Source organism: Eleutherodactylus coqui, chromosome 9 (genome assembly GCF_035609145.1).
Source record: "Eleutherodactylus coqui strain aEleCoq1 chromosome 9, aEleCoq1.hap1, whole genome shotgun sequence".
Lineage (NCBI taxonomy): Eukaryota > Metazoa > Chordata > Amphibia > Anura > Eleutherodactylidae > Eleutherodactylus > Eleutherodactylus coqui.
Window position 1 is genome coordinate 94,984,418 of NC_089845.1, and position 22,000 is coordinate 95,006,417.

General features: G+C 46.0%; 1 protein-coding gene across 2 annotated transcripts in view; it reads right to left on the bottom strand.

The window, feature by feature from the left end:
• Nucleotides 1–19,215, bottom strand: part of RB1CC1 (RB1 inducible coiled-coil 1) — a 131,949-nt gene extending 112,734 nt beyond the window's left edge. For both annotated transcript variants that reach the window (XM_066578082.1, XM_066578081.1), the window contains exons 1-2: nt 19,106–19,215; nt 4,229–4,358 (exon numbers count right to left, since the gene is read on the bottom strand). In XM_066578082.1, the coding sequence (XP_066434179.1) occupies nt 4,229–4,299 (71 nt within the window). In that variant the 5' untranslated portion in view covers nt 4,300–4,358; nt 19,106–19,215. The remainder of the gene's footprint in view (nt 1–4,228; nt 4,359–19,105) is intronic.
• Nucleotides 19,216–22,000: the final 2,785 nt, after the last annotated feature.

Sequence of the window (22,000 nt, forward strand, 5' to 3'; positions counted from 1 at the left end):
ATAGAACATAGCAGGAATGTAGTTGTGGTATGGAGGGTAGTACTACGGGCCATGTTGATACCATGTCACACAGTAATATAGATGCTCCTCCATTAAGGTATAAAGTGACTATCTGATCACTTTATACCTTAATAGAGCTGTATAAGTGGCTGTATGCCTTTGCAGACTGTATCACTGTATCAATTAAAGTATGCACAGACATTTATGGGTTCATAAGATGACGTGGCGGCCAGATAGCTATATTTACAATTATAACCTCCAGCTTGACTGGTCAACGAGGATAGTGGGGTGCCTGCTATAGCTGCATAGTCATGATTAAAGCATAGTGTTACCGCAAGGCATAATCCCGTCATGGGCAGAAATAAAGAGGTAGATGCAGCTTGGCATAATCACATAGTCAAAAGGGATATAGGCTTGCAGTACTACAGCTACTCCTTCTATAATAGAGGGTAATGAGAACGGACACTATTTGCCATCACTGTACAATTAAGTCCGATATAGAAACCTACAGTATGGCAATTAGTTCCAACATGGGAGATGGTAAATAGGGACAATGGCCAGTCTGATGCAGCACTGTTCGCCTTCCCCACTTGAGGACAATCAGGGAAGTTAGCTTGTCTTAGATTTCTAACTAGAGGGGAAAAGCGTAAAATAACAAAAAGATGGAAGACCTGCTGAGCAGGAGGTCTGCCTCCTAGGGACACTAAGCTAAAACGGATTTAGCTCAGTGCCTGCAGGAGGGGTATAGCTGGTAGGAGGGACTAACTCTTTTTGTACTTGGTGTCACCTCCTAGTGGCAGCAGCTATGGCCAAAGTCTTGCTGTGTTCCCAATGATACAGACGAGAAATCCAATTTCCTCTAGGGTGCATTGTCATGGATGTTGTAAAAAACACTACAAAAACTGCATGTGACTTTACCACACCCAATGCCTGAAAAAGATAAGCACATTTTATTTACTATTACTATGCCTGTGTAAATTGCTTCTATCCACACAGCCCAATTCAAGTGAGTGGAAGTAGATTTCTGACTTAATACCAGCAATATGTATTCCTAATCTTACAAGTAATTGCAGGAGCAGAATTGACCTTGCTCAATACCGTAAGGCCACAACCGTCGTGGGACATCACTGCAGCTTTACGCCGTGGGAGTACTGCGGTGGTAAACAAAACACGCCCGTTGGTGATCGCGTTAAAACGCATGTTTTTCCGCGGTCTTCATTAATACTATACTAATGGAGACCTCCCATGGCGTAAATCCATGGAAAATAGAACATGACGTGATTTATTTCCCACTGCGGAAATCTGCGGTAAAATTCTACGTGTCGACATTGACTGGCAGAAAAGCTATTAGGTTCAATAGAACCTAATAGCTGTGGAGTTCCACTGTGGATTTATGCCACGGGAACCGCGGTAGAAATACGTTCGTGGGCATTTGGCCTAAATCTCAGTTTAACAACAATTATGAACAAAGTTACTTAGTAAATATTAGGCTGAAATAAAACACGTGTACAAGGTCAGTTTTAAGAACTAAGGGCTCATGCCCACGAGTGACACGGGATAAGCCAGCGGATTTACGCTGCGGGAGTACCGCGATTACCAAAATACCAAAAAAGTGCCTGCGAGTGTTCGCGGTCTTCATTAATGCTATATTAATGGAGACCTTCTGCGGCGTAAATCCACAGAAAATAGAACATGCCACACTGTTTTTCCCACTGTGGAAATCCGCGGTAGAATTCTGCATGTGAGCATTGGCAGGCAGAAAGATATTAGGTTCAATGGAACCTAAAAGCCGTGGAATTCACTTGCGTTTTTCCGCAGCGGGAAACATGTAGAGATTCCGTCCGTTGGCATTCACCCTATGGGGGAGATTTAGCAAGACTGGTACATAAGAAAAGTGGAATAGTTACCCACCTCTGAAAAATGACATGATGAATCTGCCTGGGTGCTCTGGGATTACTCCACTTGTCACTTGCACCAGTTGTAATTAATCTGCTTTTTGCAAATTTAGCAAATTGGTGTATATCAATGAATCCAATACACAGCAATTATCTAGCATAATTACATTAAAAAGCACAATTTTTATTGAAAGAAAAAAAAAAAACCTGTGCATCTGCAACATATCTGTGGCAAAAATAATGCCGGTGGACACAGTAGCCCAATGGCTCTGTCCCCAACTGGGCCACAACTGAGACGATTTCTTGCACAAGCCAGATAATAAAATGTGCTCCATTGTGAATGAGCTGCAGTAGCAAAGTTACGATGAACCTTGTTGGAGGAAAATGTTTTTAAAGAACAATAACTGCACAGCAGGAGAGGTTCCCGTAGGAAGAACTCTACATATTATTAAGGCGAAGGAGGAAATTCTTTAATTCAACACAAATTAGAAATTTAAGTTAGAAGAAAACCTGTGCAAACATTCGGCAGTGTTAACAATAAACAGCACAGCTGCCACAGACATGGATTGTTCTGCTGCATTAAAAAAAACTAAATTATAAATTAAAGAGAGTTATAAACCTCATAAGAGAAAAGGCGACGTGAGAGAAGAGACGAGAGCGAGAGAGACGAGACGAGAGTAGGGTCATGAAATAAAAAAACAGGATTCCAAAAATGAAATGTGCTGTCCCACATAATGAAGCTACCTGCTATCCACTGGATAGGGAATCGCTATCTCATCGGTAGGGGTCCGTCTGCTTGGACCCGTACCGATTACGAAAATGAAAATCCAGAAGGTCCCTAAATAAGGGATGAACCGATTCTCGTTTGAATGAGCAAGTGACGTCATCGCTAGCTCATTTGCTCTTGTTCAGCCTGTTTAGACAGGCAGACACATAGGTGGCTTGTTCAAACAGGCAACGTTCAGTCTTTCACATTTGCTGTATAAGCGACGACAAGTGAACGAGCCAACAATGATTTTTATGCCTGCAGAAAATGGACAACGAGCGAAAAGCAAACGATTCTCATTTATCATTGCCTCACGTTTAGACCGAATGATTATCGTTTATTTGAACAATTTTTTGACCGATAAGCATTCCATCTCAAAGTACCTTGAACAAATCAGTGGTCCCAAGTGTACTACCACTCCGTTAACTTCAATGGGATTGCCAGAGACAGATGAGCTCAAGTGCTCCGCTATCTTCTGCAGTGCCATTGAAAGGAATGATCAGTGGGGGTCAGACTGTGGGACCAGACAATTATATGCTATTCTGTGGGCCAGAAATAATTCATTTCATGGGAAATCCCTAGTCAAAGTTCTCCTATTCTGGACCAGTCTACCATCCTAGTAATGAAACTGGGTCTCCGTGTGGACTGTAGAAGGAGAAGTGACATCCACTGTCTGCACATATCTGACTCCATATCTGTCACTGCCCTTTGCTGCAGGTTTATTTATACTCCATAGTGTAAATTGCTTTATAGGCCAACTAATACTGGGAGGGTAAAACACAACACACCCACATAAAGCACGTGTCTATACTATACACCCCATAAATATTAAATAAATAATAATAATCTTTATTTATATAGCGCCAAACATATTCTGCAGTGCTTCCTCATTGAAGTTTGGGCATATATTTTGTTACTAATTGCCCATTTACCTGTTTGCTGTCATTTTATGGAATCCTTCATTATTTACTTCAAGAGGTATAGAGCTGGTTACAGAACACAGCCCTGTACTGCAACACCGCCGTGCACCTCTGTGATCACCGCATACAGACTTCTTATGCCTTTCAGTAGCAAACAATGAAGGTTCCCACACAGTGAAAGCAAGCAGAGATCTTGAGGGACGGATTAAAAAAGTTAGATTAGAAAACATTTTCATTACATAATGAATTAATCTTTTTTGTTAAACCCAAATACCGCTTTAAGTTTGGAGTGATACAACTGGGGACACTCAGACAATGCAAGGGAAGAATGGAGGAGACACCCACAAATGCTACTGGTGGGTAAAGCTCTAGTATTAAAACAGGAAGTATATGGCATTACATTAAGGCCCACTTTCAGAAGAGCATGCATATGCCTGAAATACAGACAAGCGTCCCAGCCAGCCGTGGGCCTGCTCACCTGTACTAACAGCATCATAGAGATCGATGATGTTGTGAGCCAGGGTCAGCAGAGCTGCAGTTGCGCTAGGATACTCGTCTGTAATAGAGGTGCCAAGACGTGCCCATAGGATGCTCATCTGAAAGTGGCCGAAACCGAAGAAAGATTAACTATTTAAAAAGGTTCTTACGTTTGAACTGCAAGCTCGGTGTCAAATGTAAGGGTGATTCCCGTGTTCACCAGAAACACATACAGCTTCATGATGACGGCTCTATGTTCCTCTGCTCCCTTCTTTACACTTTGTTGTGCTCATTTAGAAACTGTGGAGAAAATGGAAAACATTAAAAGCTGGCCATACTGGGAGTTGTAGTTCCACAATAGCTAAAGGTTGTAGATCAATGGTGCACAAGTAGGAGTATTTATAGGCTTATGTGGGTCTCTTCTAGGTACACTGGTTCTTCAAAAATATGCTAAAGGTAAAATTGTCCGAGATCCCCAAGAACTGGAGTAAGGCCTCATGTCCACGGGGAAAATAAGAATTAAAATCCGCAGCGGATTTTAACTCTTCTCCCGCGCGCGGATCCGCACCCCATAGGGATGCATTGACCACCCGCGGGTAGATAAATACCCACGGATCGTCAATAAAAGTTATTTAAAAAAAAATGGAGCATGAAAAAATCTGGACCATGCTCCATTTTCATGCGGGTCTCCCGCGGGGACGGCTCCCGCAGGCTTCTATTGAAGCCTATGGAAGCCGTCCGGATCCGCGTGAGACCTAAAATAGGAATTTAAAAGAATTTACTCACCCGCAGCGGGCCGGGAAGGTCTTCTCTTCCTCACGGCCGCATCTCCCTTGCTTCGGCTCGGCGGATGTGCCCGGCGCATGCGCGCGGCACGTCGACGACGTGCCGCCGGCGTGAGGAATTCATCCGCCGGCCGAAAAAGAAGATCCAGCCGTGAGGAAGAGCAGAGCTTCCCCGCCCGCTACGGATAGGTAAATTCTTATAAATTCTTATTTTCAGCGCTCATGTCCGCGGGGCAGGAGGGACCCGCTACGGATTCTACATGTAGAATCCGTAGCGGGCCTGATTTTCCCCGTGGACATGAGGCCTAAGGCTGCGTTTCCACTGCATTTGTGAACCCACCCAGACTCTCCCATTCCAATGCAAACCTAGGCTGCCATTAGTAAAACCACTATTCAGTGCTGGAAAAGAATGGAAACCTGCTGAAGTGTTACTAGTCTTGTGGGGACTAAAAAAAAAAATTTAAATAAGTTTTAAAAAAGCTTTATTAGTTATTAAAAAAAAAGAGGAAAGTTAGTAAAAACTTAAAAAAAAAACCTTTTCCCATATTCCTAATTAAAAAAAAAAAAACAACTACAGCATATTTTGTATCACTGGGTCTGTAAAAGTAAGATCTATCAAAGTACCAATATTTACCTCGCAAAGTGAAAGTCATAAGAAAAAAAAAATACACAACACCAGAACTTTAATAAGAGACAATCAGAAAGTCGTATGTACTCCAAAATAGTACCAATAGAAACTACAGGACGTGCCGAAAAGAAGAATCGACAAAAACATTAAAAAGTTATGGCTGTCAGGAGATGGCGGTAGAAAATAATTGCATTTGTTTCCAAAGATATTCTATTTTTAAAAGTACTACAGGCAAAAAAAAACCAAAAAACTATATAAATTCGGTATCGTCTGAATTGTACTGACCCATAGGATAAAGATATTCTTTTTGGTGCATTGTATACACTGTAGGAACAAGAAAACAACTACTTCAGCCCCACCCCCATCTCACTCAATTTAGAAACTTCTAAGAGTTTTTCAGTACATTCAATGGTACATTAAATAGTGTCATAGAAAATACAACTTCCCCTGCAACCTCCCCCCCCCCCCCCCGCCACACGCACACACATGTTCTCCCCCCCCGATAGCTGCGTCGATGGATAAATGAAAGATTTTTTGAAAATGAGGAAAAAATAATGAAAATGGGGAAAAGTAAAGAGGCCCCGTCATTAAGGGGTTAAAGGTGCAACTGATTTACCAACAGAGTGTGAAAAGTGAGAAATCTGTTGCAAATTGCAGCAATGTATCCACCAACACAACTGACACTTAAATAAGTGAATTCAATGAATGGCTGAGCGCTGCCTCTGATTGGCTGAGTGCGATGACAGTGCTCAGCTGTTATTCAATGAATGGCTGAGCACTCAGCCAATCAGACACGAAGACGTTCAGGAGGCGGGGATTTTTAAATCCCCAGCCATGCAAAAGTGCTTCAGAGCAGTGCTGACAGCCAGGGAGAAGATGCGACAGAGCTGCACAATGGCGGAGAGGTCAAGCCCTTCCCCAAAAATCACTGCGGGGTTGCCTGCATCCCTTTGCTTTCAATGGGGCCGGTGGCAGTAGCACCGGCCAATTGAAAGCAATAAGATGGCATCGTGGTCCTTTGCCACAGCTGTGGCAGGGGATTGCATCATCCCCGCGGGGAGTCCCCTTGTCACTGATCACTGAATCTTTCCGCACAGCACAGACCTTCTGGCGCACAGATTTCTTATCTTTTGCATGTGCGAGTATTTTGCGCCTGTAAAAGACGGACATGTGAACAAACATTAGGGAACCAATGGTTCTATCAGACGCACTTTTTTTTTGCGCACAAAGGTGCGCGCCAAAAAACGCTCGTCTGACTTTGCCCTTAGGCTGCATTCATACAACTATTTTTTGATACTGCATTTTGGCCATGCACATTTTTAATATATTTAAATGAGTTTTCAAGGACTGAACCATTAATGACGTTTCCTCTGGATAGTTCGTTAAAAGTTGATCGGCAGGGGTCCGCTAGCGGTTATCTAATCGCGGGGCTGTTGTGTTAGTGTACAGAGACAACATGTTTCCGGAAACACATAGGCTCTGTAGACAAGCGCAGCAGCCCAGCTGATGAGTGGGGGGTCCCGGGCAGCAGACCCCACTAATCAATAATTCAGTTCTGGAAAACTTCTCAACTATGTGTGAAGGCATGTAAGAGACAAACAGCAATAAACCCTGTTCGATTACATGAATTAAGAAGAAAAAAATGCCAAAATCTTCAGCGTCAGACAGGGATGTCTGGTTACTGAGGCAACTATGACGGCCAAAGACGATCTTGCAGTACTTTTCCTTTAGAATGTCATTCTACCTGTGACCTCAACGATGCCCTGCTAAATCAGATACGGTGATTGCTTCTGAATTACTAAACAATTAAAAGAATGAGGGAATCTGAAGATGTCGCACACCGAAAAAAAGAGAACGTGTGATGCCTCTCAGCATCGCTTGTGGATAAAGCTGTCACTGAATAGACCATCATTTGCATGCAGGACTCGGACTTCCTCCATCACTGCTCCTTAACAGCTATCCATCACAGACGCGCATCAAAGTACGTTAGAAAAGGGGACTGCTGGCCATTTTATTCACTTTTGAATGTAATTTCCCACTGTGTGTACATTATTAACTACACTGCATCACACACCTGGTACTGGTCATTATAGTAAATAGTGGCATCCAGATTTCTTCTGGTTCCTGGAAGCAGTCGTCACTACACCAACAGGCACATCCCTGGAGGCTTAGCCAAGTGCCTATCATTTAAAGGGTCACTCTGGCAAAAGTCCAGCCACTTCCCTGCAATGTAGCCCCCTTACCAGGCACCATCTTGATGGTAAGAAATTTTGGCATTAAAGGGGTTTTCTGAAATCTCTTTTTTTATATAGTTTTGGGCTTCCCATACCCTAAACCAGTGGTGGCGAACCTATGGCACGCATGCCAAAGGTGGCACGGAGGGCCCTCCCTGCTGGCACACGCCACCACCGGCTGCTTACCCCTTGTGAATACTGGCAGGGGCCGCAGCTCCCCTGCCGACATTCACTTAGCTGCGCTGCTAGCAGCGCTAATCCCGGCACACACTGTGACGTCAGTGTGCAGCCGGGATCCTCTCCCCTAACGTCTCCTACTATTTAGTTCCGCGAGAGCAAGGGGAGGAGGCATCCGGCAGCACACTGACTTCACAGTTTGCACCGGGATCAGTGCCAGGGGGTAAGCATATGGGTCTCGGAGAAGGAGGGTGGGGGTGGGGGGGGCGCTGTTGCACTGGGGGCCGCTGTGCGGTGTCGCTGTTGCACTGGGGGCCGCTGTGCGGTGTCGCTGTTGCACTGGGGGCCGCTGTGCGGTGTCGCTGTTGCACTGGGGGCCGCTGTGCGGTGTCGCTGTTGCACTGGGGGCCGCTGCGCGGTGTCGCTGTTGCACTGGGGGCCGCTGCGCGGTGTCGCTGTTGCACTGGGGGCCGCTGCGCGGTGTCGCTGTTGCACTGGGGGCCGCTGCGCGGTGTCGCTGTTGCACTGGGGGCCGCTGCGCGGTGTCGCTGTTGCACTGGGGGCCGCTGCGCGGTGTCACTGTTGCACTGGGGGCCGCTGCGTGGTGTCGCTGTTGCACTGGGGGCCGCTGTACGGTGTCGCTGTTGCACTGGGGGCCGCTGTGCGGTGTCATTATTATCGCTGGGGTATGTTTACATGTGGCAGAAATGGGCAGGGCTGTTTCAAAATAGACAGCGTGCAGATTTTGACTGCTTTTGGATGTGGGAATGCTGCACCCGGTCCATTTTGAAGCGGCCCTGTCCTTTTTACGACAGGGGTAAAATCATACGTCGTGATAAGCCCCGCCCCCTGACATGTTGGCACTTTGCCATAAATATATGGGTTTTGGGTTGCAGTTTGGGCAGTCGGTCTCTAAAAGGTTCGCCATCACTGCCCTAAACTATATAAAAAAGGATACTCACTGCAGCACCAGACCGCTGGTAGTCTGGCGCTGCGGCATCTGACAGGTGAGGTCACCCGGCCAGAAGGTCTGACGAGTTCCATAAACCTATAGCAGTCATGAGGTAGGTTTATGAGACGTCACTGATGATGTTCCTGTTGTCCTCCCATTAATTAATGCGGATCAAAATGTCTTATGTACTCCCAAATAATACCAATAGAAACTACAGGAAGCCGTGCAAAATGAGCCCTCACAAATTTATACTCATGGAAAAATAAAAAGTTATTCCTGTCAGAAAATAATATTACTTTTTTCCAAAGATATTTAAAAAAAAAAAAATAGTATAGGCAAAAAAAAAAAAAAAAAAGAAAAAACCTATGCTATTTTTCTGACAATAAGGGTGGATTCAGACGACCGTATATCGGCTGGGTTTTCACGCCCAGCCGATATACGGCGTCTCTCTCTGTAGGGGGAGGAGGCTGGAACAGCCGGGAGCAGTGCTCTGAGCTCCCGCCCCCTCTCCACCCCCCTGCACTATTTTTAATGAGGAGAGGCGGGATGGGTGCGGAGCTAATTCCCGGAACTTAGCCCCGCCCCGTTCCGCCTCCTCTCATTGCAAATAGTGCAGAGGGGCGGAGAGGAGGCAGGGAGGGGGCGGGAGCTCAGAGCACTGCTCCCGGCTCTTCCAGCCTCCTCCCCCTCCAGAGAGAGACGCCGTATAACGGCTGGGCGTGAAAACCCAGCCGATATTCGGTCGTCTGAATCCACCCTAAGACGCAGTTTTCAGCAAGTTGGATCTTGTTGAAAAGCGTCTGCGCCTGATCATCCAGAGACAGGGGGGTTTGATAGATGCAGAGACCCCTGACCGCTGCCTTACTGATTCGGCAGTGCACAGCCCGATCATCTGGAGGACTCTGCAGCCATAGATACTGCGGCTGCACAGTCCTCCCTCTCCTTGCCCAACCAGTCCCACCCAGTAGATAACCTGGAGTGCAGGTCCTCCTCTGTACACTAAAGAACAGACAACAGCAAAGATCAAAGGTCTTGCAGTAGCAGCCGGACCATTAATGATGTTATAACCATGTGACCAGAGCGGTGTGTGTTATGCGCCTGTACAATGTGCGCGCAGCAGTGCTGTGTATGTGTATTATATGAACTTCTGTGCACGACTGGACACACTAGGCTTAATAGGAGCTGACTGTTCACTGTTAATCCCTTCTCTATACTAGAACGACAAAGTTACTGACGGTAGCCCCACCACTTTGTTAGACCTCCAGAGACGTTCAAATTAATATGAAATATTTTTTACCATTTTTCAGTCTAAATCTGGGGTGCATTTTAATACAGTATACAAATCTGAAATTGTCATAATCGCACTGACCCATAGAATAAAGTTGTCATGTCACTTTTCCCACATCATTTAGGGGGTACAATTTATTTTAAATGTAGATTTGATGTAACAGACCTGACCAACATAGTCCAAATGATTGCAGTCGAATGAAAAAAATAATCTTGTTTAAAAATAAATAAAAATTAAAAAAGTTGTGAGTATATGAAGCCTCTAAATTACTTTAGAAATCAATTAAATGAAAATGGATCCCCGGTGTGCAAAGAGTCCCATGATCTGTCACATGATAGGAGTATAAATATACCTATTTTGAAAGGCCCCTGAGTTTCTGGCACCACTAGGCAACCAACATGAAGACCATAGAGCTCCCCCAACAGGTCTGAAACAAACCTGTGGAGAAGTATAGACTAAGGTTGCCTTATATAAATATATCCCAAACTCTGAAAACCTCCCGGACCACCATTACACCTATTATAACATAATGGAAAGAATAGGGCATAACTACAAACCCAACAAGAGAAGCCCACCAACCAAAACTTACAGACTGGGCAAAGAGGGCATTATTCTGAGACTCAAACAAAGGCACCAACGATAATTTTGAAGGAGCTCCAAAGCCGTACAATCCCCGCGTGGCGCTTTATGTAGCTCTGCAGAACAGGGTAAATTGTATCAAGTCAACTGAAATCAGAAAGAATATGTCTGGTACTGGACAAGAAATACTCTTGGTACACACCCATGTTGTGCTTTCATATGACAGTGCTCCAGTAGTTAGCCTCTTAACCATTTTCCCCCAGAACGTATCTCTTACATCAGAGGTGCCAAACTTATTATCAGCATTATGGTCACCTTCAAAGAGCCATTTGCAAGGGCTCATTCACAGGGGCGTCTCTGTGCTATGTATTATATGCATATTTTTTAAAGCATAATACGGACAGCTTAAACATCATTGATATATCAGACTGGATTGTAAACAGCTTTAACCCATTAAGGACCAAGCACAGTAAATTTATGGAGCTTAGTCCAATAGTAAAAATTCAGCATGGGATTAATTGCAATCAATCAGAAGCAGGTCGGGTTGTCAACTGTTAGTCACAGTTGATAATCTACAGGAAAAGGGAGAAGTGTTTTTTTAACCACTTCTACCTCCTTCTTTCTTTAGTACACAGCACACAATGAGTGCTATGCACTAAAAAGTGAAAGTGGAATTTTTTTCCCCCACTACATGAGCCGGCAATCAAGTGACTGCTGGGATCCCCTGGCATAGCAGAGATACAGGATCCCAGCAGACCCTGATTAGCTATGCCAATGACTAATGTCACTACTGGGGATGTTTTCCCTGTAACTGGGGCTCCTATGGATGCCCCAGCTACAGTAAAAAAAATGTCAAAAAAACAAAACAAAAGACCATGTGAATGTCCTCCAGAGGTCTTATATGATGTCATGGGGAACATAGATAGTAAAAAAAATAATTGCATAAATAAGTAAAACAAAATTACAGAACAAAATAAAAATATATATACATTAGGCCTTATTCACATGGGCATATTTTTCATCAGTATTTTGTGAGCCAAAATCAGGAGCGGGTCCAAAATACGGAAGAAATGCAAATCTTCTCATTATACTTTCTCTCCACTATAACTAAAACTGTCGCTATATTCTATACCAAAACGTCTGAAACAAAATGAGGAACCCGTTCCTATGCTTTATTTTAGTGCAAATATACTAATTTAAAAAGAATAACTATAAATGTTAAAAAAAAATCATTTTTTTAGCGGTTTACCCCTAATAAAACTAAAAAGCAGGAAAAAAAAAAGTCAGTGAACAAGATATTAAAAATTAGCCCTATATGTCACGGAAAAAAACACAGTAAAAATAATCGTAGTAGCTGAAGGAAAAAAAGTAGGGAAATTAAACCACTACAATCCCTAAAAAGTGTCTGGTCCTTAACCCCCTAAGGACCAGGCTGTTTTGTACCTTAAGGACCAGACACTTTTTATGGATTTTAGCCATGTGGTGGTTTTACCCATGTAGTGACATTAGTCACTGGCAGAGCTGGTCAGGGTCTGGTACGACCCTGCAGCTCTGCTATAGCAGGCAATCCCGGGGGTCACGTGACCCCCGGGCTCTCGTAGTGAAAATTACACTTCCACTTTTCAGTACACAGCACTCATTGACCGCTGTGTACTCAGGTAAGGAAAAGGCAGAAAGAGTTAAAACCCCCTCCTGCCTTCTTCTCTGGGTTATCAGCTAACAGCTGACAACCAGTCCTGCTTCTAATTGATTGCAGAGACATGAGGCTTAAAACTCTGCCATAACTTTACATAGGCTGGGCTTTAAGCCCAGGAGTTGTATATTTACGGTGCCTTGTCCTAAATGGGTTAAGGTACAAAGCAGACTGGTCCTTAAGGGGTTAAAAAAAGACCAAAAGCAAAGCTCTAAGAGTCTTGGCTTCAAAACAAGGCAAAAATGCTCTATTTGTAACATAGTCCAAGGGCTTATTCACGCCCGGCCAATATACGGTGTCCCTCTCTGCAGAAGGAGGAGGCTGGAAGAGTCGGGAGCAGTGCACTGAGCAATGAGAGGGGGCGGGGCTAAGTTTTGTTACTTAGCTCCGCCCCGGCCCCTCCCTTTGCAAATAGTGCCGAGGGGTGGAGAGGAGGCGGGAGCTCAGTGTACTGCTCCCGAATCTTCCAGCCTCCTCCCCCTGCACAGAGGGACACCGAATATCGGCCAGGCGTGAAAACCCGGCCGATATACGGTTGTCTGAATAAGCCCTGAGATACAGAAAGTTGATGAGTTGATGTAATTTTTTAGGAACAAATATATGTGGTTTTTTTTTTGTTTTTTTTTAATCACAAAAGTTAATGAAGGTGGACATGGCTGTTAAGACAACTGCAATCAGCAGGTTGTCTAGGTTCTGAAAATATATAGGGTTTTGGGTGCACTTATATTTCAAAGTGTGTAACATCTGTATTTTATAGGTTGAATAGCTTAAAGGGGTTGTCCCGCGAAAGCAAGTGAAGTTAAACACTTCTGTATGGCCATGTAAATGCACTTTGTAATATACGTCGTGCATTAAATATTGGCCATACAGAAGTTATTTACTTACCCCCTCCGGTGTTGGCGTCCCCGTCTCCATGGCGCCGACCGAAGCCTTCTTCTGCCTCGATTAGACACGCTTGCGCAGTCTGCCTCTCTGTCCCGTTGAATGGGGCCGCTACGGCGTGCTCGCGCCGCACAGCTGGTCTGCGCATGCAGGGGGAGGAGGCTGGAAGAGCCGGAGCAGTGCTCTGAGCCCCCGCCCCCTCTCCGCCCCTCTGTACTATTTGCAATGAGGAGGCGGGGCGGGGGTAGGGCTAAGTTTCAGGGATTAGCTCCGCCCCGTCCCACCTCTCCTCATTGAAAATAGTGCAGGGGGGTGGAGAGGAGGCGGAGAGGAGGCAAAAAGGGGACGGGAGCTCTGAGCACTGCTCCCGGCTCTTCCAGTCTCCTCCCCCTGCAGAGAGAAACGCTGTATATCAGCCGGTGTGAATAGCTGGCCGATATACGGTCGTCTGAATGCGCCCTTAGGGAGACTGCACAGCACATACTTAGGGCTCCTGCATACTGGCGAGGTCGATATCGGGCTGTGATTCAAGGCGAAATATCGCCCTCGCAATCCTTCTGAAAACCCCTGGATGCAAGGTGATTTCACATAGAAACAGCCTTGCATCACTGCGGGGCTGAAGGAATCTTCCTTAGCGAGTGAGGGGTGGAGCTACAGGGGATCTCCTAGAGATCTCCCCATATTTGGAGAGATAAGGGGGTGGGATTAGAGGGTTCCCCCAGGGCTTTCACGAGAGCGGGTTCTCAGTGTTTTCTCTCTGGTCAAAGGGGGTGTGAGGCTAGAGAGGAATCACTATGAGAACCCCTCTAGCCCTGCCCCCTCTCGATTCCGCTCTTGGGGAAGCCATCTAGCCCCATCCCTTATCTCTCCAAATATGGGGAGATCCCCATGTAGCTCCTCCCCCTCTCTCTTCGCTATGGGAGATTCCTTCAGCCCCGTTGGCTGTTTCGCAATCTTCTCCCATTGGTTTAAACGGGGCTGGTGCTGCTGCTGCCCCTGGCCCCATTGAAAAAATAAGGTAATATCGGTAAAAGAAAGAACATGCTTCAATTAGTTTTTTGCATAGCATCGCAACGTGATGCCATGTAGGAGAATATCGCAAATGTGAATGAACGCATTCAAAAGAATGGGGTTCATATTTGTACACGATTTGTGTGTCTCACAACGCACAAATATCACAATTTTCTCGCGAGTGTGAAGGAGCCCTTAGGCTGTTTCCATACTCACGGACAGCAGATACAGAGGGGTAGTGTTATCTGGGCCAGTCGCTGTGTCATGCCAAGAGCGGGCCCCGATACTGATTCCAGCACTGGTCTTCTGAGATATTTCCAACACTTGCCTCCAATTTATCATTCAAGCGTTGTAAAAGATCCTTAAGGCCTCATGTCCATGGGGAAAATAAGAATTGAAATCCGCAGCGTTTCTCCCGCACGCGGATCTGCACCCCATAGGAATGCATTGACCACCCACGAGTAGATAAATACCCGCGGATGGTAATTAAAAAATTTCTGGAGCATGAAAAACAATGGACATGCTCCATTTTAGTGAGGATTACGCATGCGGGAGCTCATAGAGCACATAGCTCAATTGATCTCCTGCATGAAAAATGAAAGACAATTACAGTGCATCCGCAGCCCAAATCCGCGTTACAAATCCGCAGCGGATCTGATTTTTCCCGTGGACATGAGGCCTTAGGATTTAAACCTCCTGCACACAAACGGACGGGTCGGTTTCCGCATGCGGGAGCCAGCAGCAGAATCCGACCCTGTCCCAGGCCGGCGTCCCCACAAACCTTTGTCTTCATAATCGGTACTGCGGATGGTCCACACGGCTCGCCATCGGACATGCGCAGCGCAGATTTATTTTTATACTCCTGCTTTCCCCACATGATGTGGTATCCACAACCTTTCCGCAATGCCAACCGCGGAAGGGGCGCCGGTCGGCCAGCTTCCACTGACTTCAATAGAAGCCCTCCGTGCGAAATCCACAAAAAAAGAGAGCATGCTGCAATTGTTTTCCGCGAGCGGAAAAATCGCAGTCGCTGTCCGCTCACAGGATGCTCTATTGGCTTGAATTTGTACGGAATGCCACGGATCGTCCGCACAAATTCAAGGATCATGGATTCTGCAATTCAAACTCGTTTGTGTGCAGGTGGCCTTAGGGAAGTGTGGTTTGATAAAATAGTGATCTCAATTTACGGGATGCCTTCACAATCAGAATACATTCTACCGCCTCCAACGACGACAATTCCCAAGTTAATAAGTCGTGCCCAACACTGCAATGCATGTCACAATTGTAGATATCAAGAAAAAGTGGCATTAGGCATTGGAAATTCCTCCTATAATTGTGGAAAGGAGAGCACCTATCCCCCCTCGTTACACTAGAGAATATATTGTATACCCCTACACTGCAAGAACTCAAAACCCTCTAACATTAACTATTCCCCCATGTACGGATTGTCACAAATGGGCTTATACCTTGTACAATCCGTAAACTCAAAGAGTTCCCGAAATTTCCACCACTCTTTATCAGAAGCATTGTAAGAGCTTACATTTATGATCCTCGAGTCCAATAATGGCCTTCCAGTATCTGGACCCTTAAAATCTCCTCACTGTCTCTCATCCACCCTTTGGAATAACCCCTAAAATCAGCATCTCCTCTGCTATCTAATGCTTCTCTCAGATAGTGGAAAGAAGGAAACCTGGCACTTAAATATTAAGGAGTTCTTCAGACTTCCTTATGATTCATTTTTAAGTGTGTGTGTTGCTTGGCAGTGCCACAAGAAGTAGTCATGGAGACAAGGGCAGTCGCTGCTATTTATCTCACTATGTGGACACAGTACATAGCCATCACATGATGATGCAAGTGATATCATCAGAACTTTTATACCCACAATTCCTCCTTGGAAGATGGCCAAGATTGCCCAACGCTGGCCTGGGAAATACGGGGTGAGTGTAATGTTTTATCATTTTTAAAGGGATGTCTCGGCTGTGGGAAGTTTTTCTTAACTGTTAATTGTATTGTGTGAATTACCAAAAGTATTAAATTAAAAAATCAGTGTTGGGCGCCAAATGTAAATAATGCCGCCTTTGGCAAAGTGCCATCTATATTGACTAAAAGTGCGTTCAGACGTAATGATACTGTTCAAAAAATCGTTAAAGGGAGAAAAAGTCAATAATAATTGTTTGGTTTAAATGCAAGCCAACGCCAAACCAGAATCGTGCACTTTTCGTTCATTGTTCAGTTTCAGCCGGCATAAAAATCACCGTTGACTTGTGCGCCGCTCATTGCGTTTCAACACCCCCCCCCGGCTCGGTGCTTCACATAGGAATGTGGAACAGTGAATGAGAAGTGATGGATTCTCAATGATGATCTGCCTGTCTAAACAGTTTGCATGCATGTGAACGAGTTAGCGGTGACGTCACCTGTTCGTTTAAACCAGAATCGGCTCGTCTTAAAGGGTCATAAGTCACATGAGTGCATCAACCAGTGGTTCTAGCACTGTACTGGGTCATGTGACCACAGAGCAAGCTATCATTATAGATAACATAACAGTGTCCAGCCGAGGGTACAAGAAGATGGTTAGAGGCGTTATCCCACTAAAACCATATATTATCTATCCACAGGAAAGGTAATAAGGCTGCCTGTCCACGAGCGAATTTTCATTGCACTCCCCGCGGCGATAATCCAGCTGTGGGGAATGCAGTGAACACTTTCCATAGCGTTGCTATGGAAAGTGCAGCCCTGCTGTCCACGAGCGGAGAGTCATAGCGATGATTTGCCGCGATTCTCCGCGGTGAACCCATCTGTCAGATAGGCTCAGAGCGCAGAACTGTCAGCTGGCTCCTGCTCCCCGGTAGCGGAGATCCGCCGCGGGAAATCGCAACGCCCATGGACAGGCAGCCTAAATGATAGATTGCTGGGGTCCGACCTCTAGGACCCTAAGTGATCATGAGAACAGCACATCCTTAGTGAATGGAGCAGCAGTGCCATGTGCACAACCTTTTACTGTCTTTGGAGATAGCCAAGCAATGCCCTCAGCCATCTCCGACAGCCCCATACAAGTGACTAGAGTGGTGGTCCCACATGCACACCGCCGCTGCATTCTCCAGATGAACTTGAGGATGCACAGTTCTCGTGATCCCTGCAGACTGACATCCAGACCACCAGTGATCAAACGTTTATCAGCTATCCAGTGGATAGGCGATACATGCGGTGAGGGTGGTTTCACATCTGCGGTGGGGATTCCACCTTCCTGTGCCGTTCGGGGAGCAAGAAAGGGGAATTCCCTGGCCAAACGGTTCCATCTCTTGATAGAACTGAGCAGCGCTAGTCAGATCCTATTGGCTATACTAGGGTCCACCCGCTTTTCACCCAGCAGATGGAGGTTCCAATGCCAATGTGAAGCCGGCCTGATATATACTTTTGGTGGGATAACTACTTCAAAGCAACACAATCATGTACCCTTTAAAAAAAAAAATCATGGTAGAAGAAAAGGCGCCCATGGGGACCCCTGCCCTTATGGTGAGGTCACTAGGGATGAGGGTTCATCATGTAGGAGTGACGACAGGCACAGATAGGGACCCCTCCCCTTATGGCGAGGTCACTGGGGATGATGGTTCATTGTGTAGCAGTGACAACAGGCAGACCGGGGGGACCCCTCCCCTTATGGCGAGTTCACTAGGGATGATGGTTCATCATGCAGGAGTGACAACAGGCGCCCATGGTGACCCCTCCCCTTATGAAGGGGTAACTAAGGATGACTGTTCATCACATAGAAGTGACAACAGGCGCCCATGGTGACCCCTCCCCTTATGAAGGGGTAACTAAGGATGACTGTTCATCACATAGAAGTGACAACAGGCACCAATGGGGACCCCTCCCCTTATGGTGGGGTCACTAGGGATGACTGTTCATCGTATAGGAGTGACAACAGGCACCCATGGGGACCCTTCTCCTATAGTAGGGTTAGGAGGGATGAAGGTTCATCATGTAGAAGTGATAACAGGCAGACTGGGGGGGGGCAGGAATCAGCAAATGGCACTTATTAAAAATGGCTTTGCGTGTTTTATTTATTTTTTTTTTATATCCAACCAAATGTTAAAGGGGGTCTCCAGGATTTTCAGCACTGTTGGCCGATCCTCAGGAACACTTGATAGGCGGGGTCTGCCACTCATGATCCCCACCAATCACCGGACCCCGAGTTCACTGTCAGTTTGGACAGCAGGCCCAGGGATCAGCTGATCCTAAGCAGTGGACTCCCACCATCCAGCTACTGATGAGTGGTAAGTCTCCAAGAACCCCTTTAAATAACTATTGAGGACGGTCCTTGCTGGGAGACGCCAACTCATCGCCAGCAACAAATATTGGTGTGCCAGCTAGTAAAGGCATGATGGAGCAAGGTGGGAAATAGCACCAGCTGGGGAATACCCCCATAGGTGGCACAACATGACCCCACTGCCACCCATGTGTAAACACAGCCCCCCACACACTGACGAGGTCAAGCTGACAGGAGTGCAAGCTAGTAAACGCATGATGGGGCAAGGTGGGGGCACTGGTGAGGAATAGCACCAGCTAGATTATACCCCCATGGGTGGCACCACATGACCCCACCGCCACCCATGTGTACACACACCAGCGAGCTCAGGCTGACAGGTGTCACCCCGGCACGTCCATGTTTACAGCCGAGGGCGGATTACTGGGAAGCATCTGACAGGGGCCTGGGTGTCAGGCCGGGGGAGGAGTTGTCAGCTGACTGCTTCATCTACATGGACACCACAACAAAGGGGTTCCCCGGCGGCCCTCCCCCCCACCGGCACCCCGTCATACCCGGGCACAGTGTGGCCGCCACTCAGGAGATCCGCTTGTTATTGTTGTTGTTGACGACTCAGCATCGCTCAGGCTGCTTGTTTCCGGCGGCGGCTCCAGCATCGCGAGACTGACGTCACATCTCGCGGTGTTTGGGAGAGACACAGGGGAACTGGGGATAGGGGCGGGGCCAGCGCGTGGCAGTCAGGCTGTGACGTCACGTGTGGAGTGCGCCTGTGGCGGCTGAGGTGATTGTTCTGGCGGGAGCCGCGCGCTGGCATGTCTGTCGCGTCTCCTGCGGCCACAGCGGCCTGTCAGAGCGGACGGCCCCCAGAGTCCTTAATTCTGGACAGCTTAGCCAGAAATCTCGAACAGGCAACATTTTTTACATATTGGAAAAACCCTAGAAAATGATAAGGTGCTTGTAGGTCCGAGTCTGACAGGAACCCATTCCATGCGCTACGTCCAGGCGCACAAACCTATTGTCATTGCGTATTACGCATCAGCGAAAAAAACGCTTTGTGTTATTTCACTCACTTTTGAATATATTTAACGTTGCGTGCATACAATCGCAGCATGTTCGCTTTTCCCGTGTCTTATGCACATGAGAGCCCTGTGGGTGCGCTCCAACCGCAGTGCAGCCGTTAGCATTGTGCGTGTTTACCACTTTTTTTTACACATTTCTAGGAGTAATGCGAAGGAAGTTAAAAAAGGAAGCCGGAGGTTGTAGGCAGACATCATGTGGGGGCCACCGACCCCTCCAAGCAGTTGTACGTGGATATAGGGGGCCGTAATATATGTATTATGGCTACTTCTGATACGGGCAAAGTCATTGCTGTGATGCATCAGACGTGGCTGCGCAAAAGTAGAAAAGGACAACCAAGAGAGCGCCTTCCTCCAGGGAAGACACGGCTGTCGGAGCGCCGCTGACAACTCTCAGCAACACAGGAAAATGATGCCCGTGCGACCATGTGAGCGCCAGAAGGGTGTTTACAAGAGTCCGGCAATGGCTGGCATCATTTCCTGCTTGCGGTCATACTTATGCATATAAAAAATGCCTCACACAAAAACGCACACTGATGTGGGTGACGCGCTGGAAATGTTACACTAGTATTATGATACGGTCGTGTGAACCCAGCCTTAGGCTGCATGTCCACGGGCGTTGCGAAATCCTGCGGCGGATCTCTGCCGCCGTCCGGGAGCAGGAGCCATCAGACGGATCTCCGCGGTGAGCCTGTCTGACAGAATCGTAGCAATTCGCAGCATGCTGTGATTTGACGCCCACGAGCTGAGAATTGCTGTTTCTTCGCTCATGGACAGGGGGGCTGCGCTTTCCATGGCAAAGCTATGAAAAGCGTGCACTGCATTCTCCGTGGCCGGATTATCGCTGCGGGGAAGGCAGTGCAAAAGCGTCCGTGGACAGGCAGCCTTAGGATGCATTTATACCGCCTATATATATATATATATATATATATATATATATATATATATTGAACATTCGCAGGGCGAAATACGCTGATACCTTGAGTGTTTCTGAGTATTGGTAATCTTTTTAAAATATTAGCGTATTTGTGTAAAAAAACACAATTCCATGGACTTTGTGTGTAAATATGCAGCGAATATGCAGGTTTCCTGAGTATTTTTTCACATCCATTGATTTCAAGGGACCAACAAAAGACATGTTACGTTTTTATTCACACGACCGAAAGACGTGTGAAAAATATGTAGCTGTGATTGAACCCATTGAAAACAATGGACTCTTCACTGCATATTATGCAGCATGTTTATGCTTGTGGGAATGGGCCCCAAAATGATATAGACAACATAACCTGCTCATGTACCAACAGTCCCAAAATATAATCATGGACTCCTCCTAGGTTTTTTTATAGGCTGTCCAGAAATTCTGGACGGTTGGTAACCCTGGTACTTGCGGTAGCAATGGTTTCATAAGGTGCCGCGTTACCTGATACTATATATTACATCTTGTAGTTTATTTGAAAGGTTGAAGTTAGTTTCCAGTGTAGTTTGATAGCTAAAAACGGGCTAGGGCTAGACGGCAATGTTTGATACGTAGTGCACCCAAGGATGACCTATAGTGTTTGTTCACTCCATTTTCTAACTTACTTGACACACGTATTCAGATATTTTGTTTAGAATAGGACAGTCAGGAGATAACAAAGACGAAAGTTGTGATTGACATTCGCTCACGCAAATGTGTAGCCAGACAGCTGACTAAATAATGGACTTTGTTTTAGAAATGTACTAATAGTAAAACAGATAAGGAGTTCTTTTTTATTTTATCTTCTGTACATATATGTAAACGTGAACTAAGCTCACGAATACTTATGTAGATTACCAATTAATTACCTCCGAGAGTTTGCGTAGCTCAGGTCTAGAGAACAACATCACTGCACATGCTAAGTTTTTTAATCATTAACCCCTTGAGTGGCAGGTTTCCTACCACCCTGTCGTGCCCACCAGGGCAGGTTTTTTAAAATGGTCTAATCATTGAATTTCAACTAGTTTTGCAGTTGCGTCTCAAGAGCCATAACTTTTTCATTTTTCCATTGACATGGCCATATAAGGGCTTGTTTTTTGCGGGACAAGTTGTGATTTTTTAAACAGGGGGGAGGAAAAAAAGAAATGGGGAAAAAAGAAAAAAGGGGCCATGTCATTAAGGGGTTAAATAATGTATTAACTTCCTTCTCTGGGTCATTACGACGCACACAGATACCACATGTGTGATTGTATTTTTGATTTTTTACAAAGTAAAGGGAGACAAGTGTTTTTATAATTTTTTAAATAATTTTTTTACTTTTTTTTTTTTAAATTTTTTTAAAATTTTTTATTTTTTTTTGTCCCTTTAGGGGACTTCCACAGGGACCCATCAGGACCCCTGATCACATTCCAGGGGTC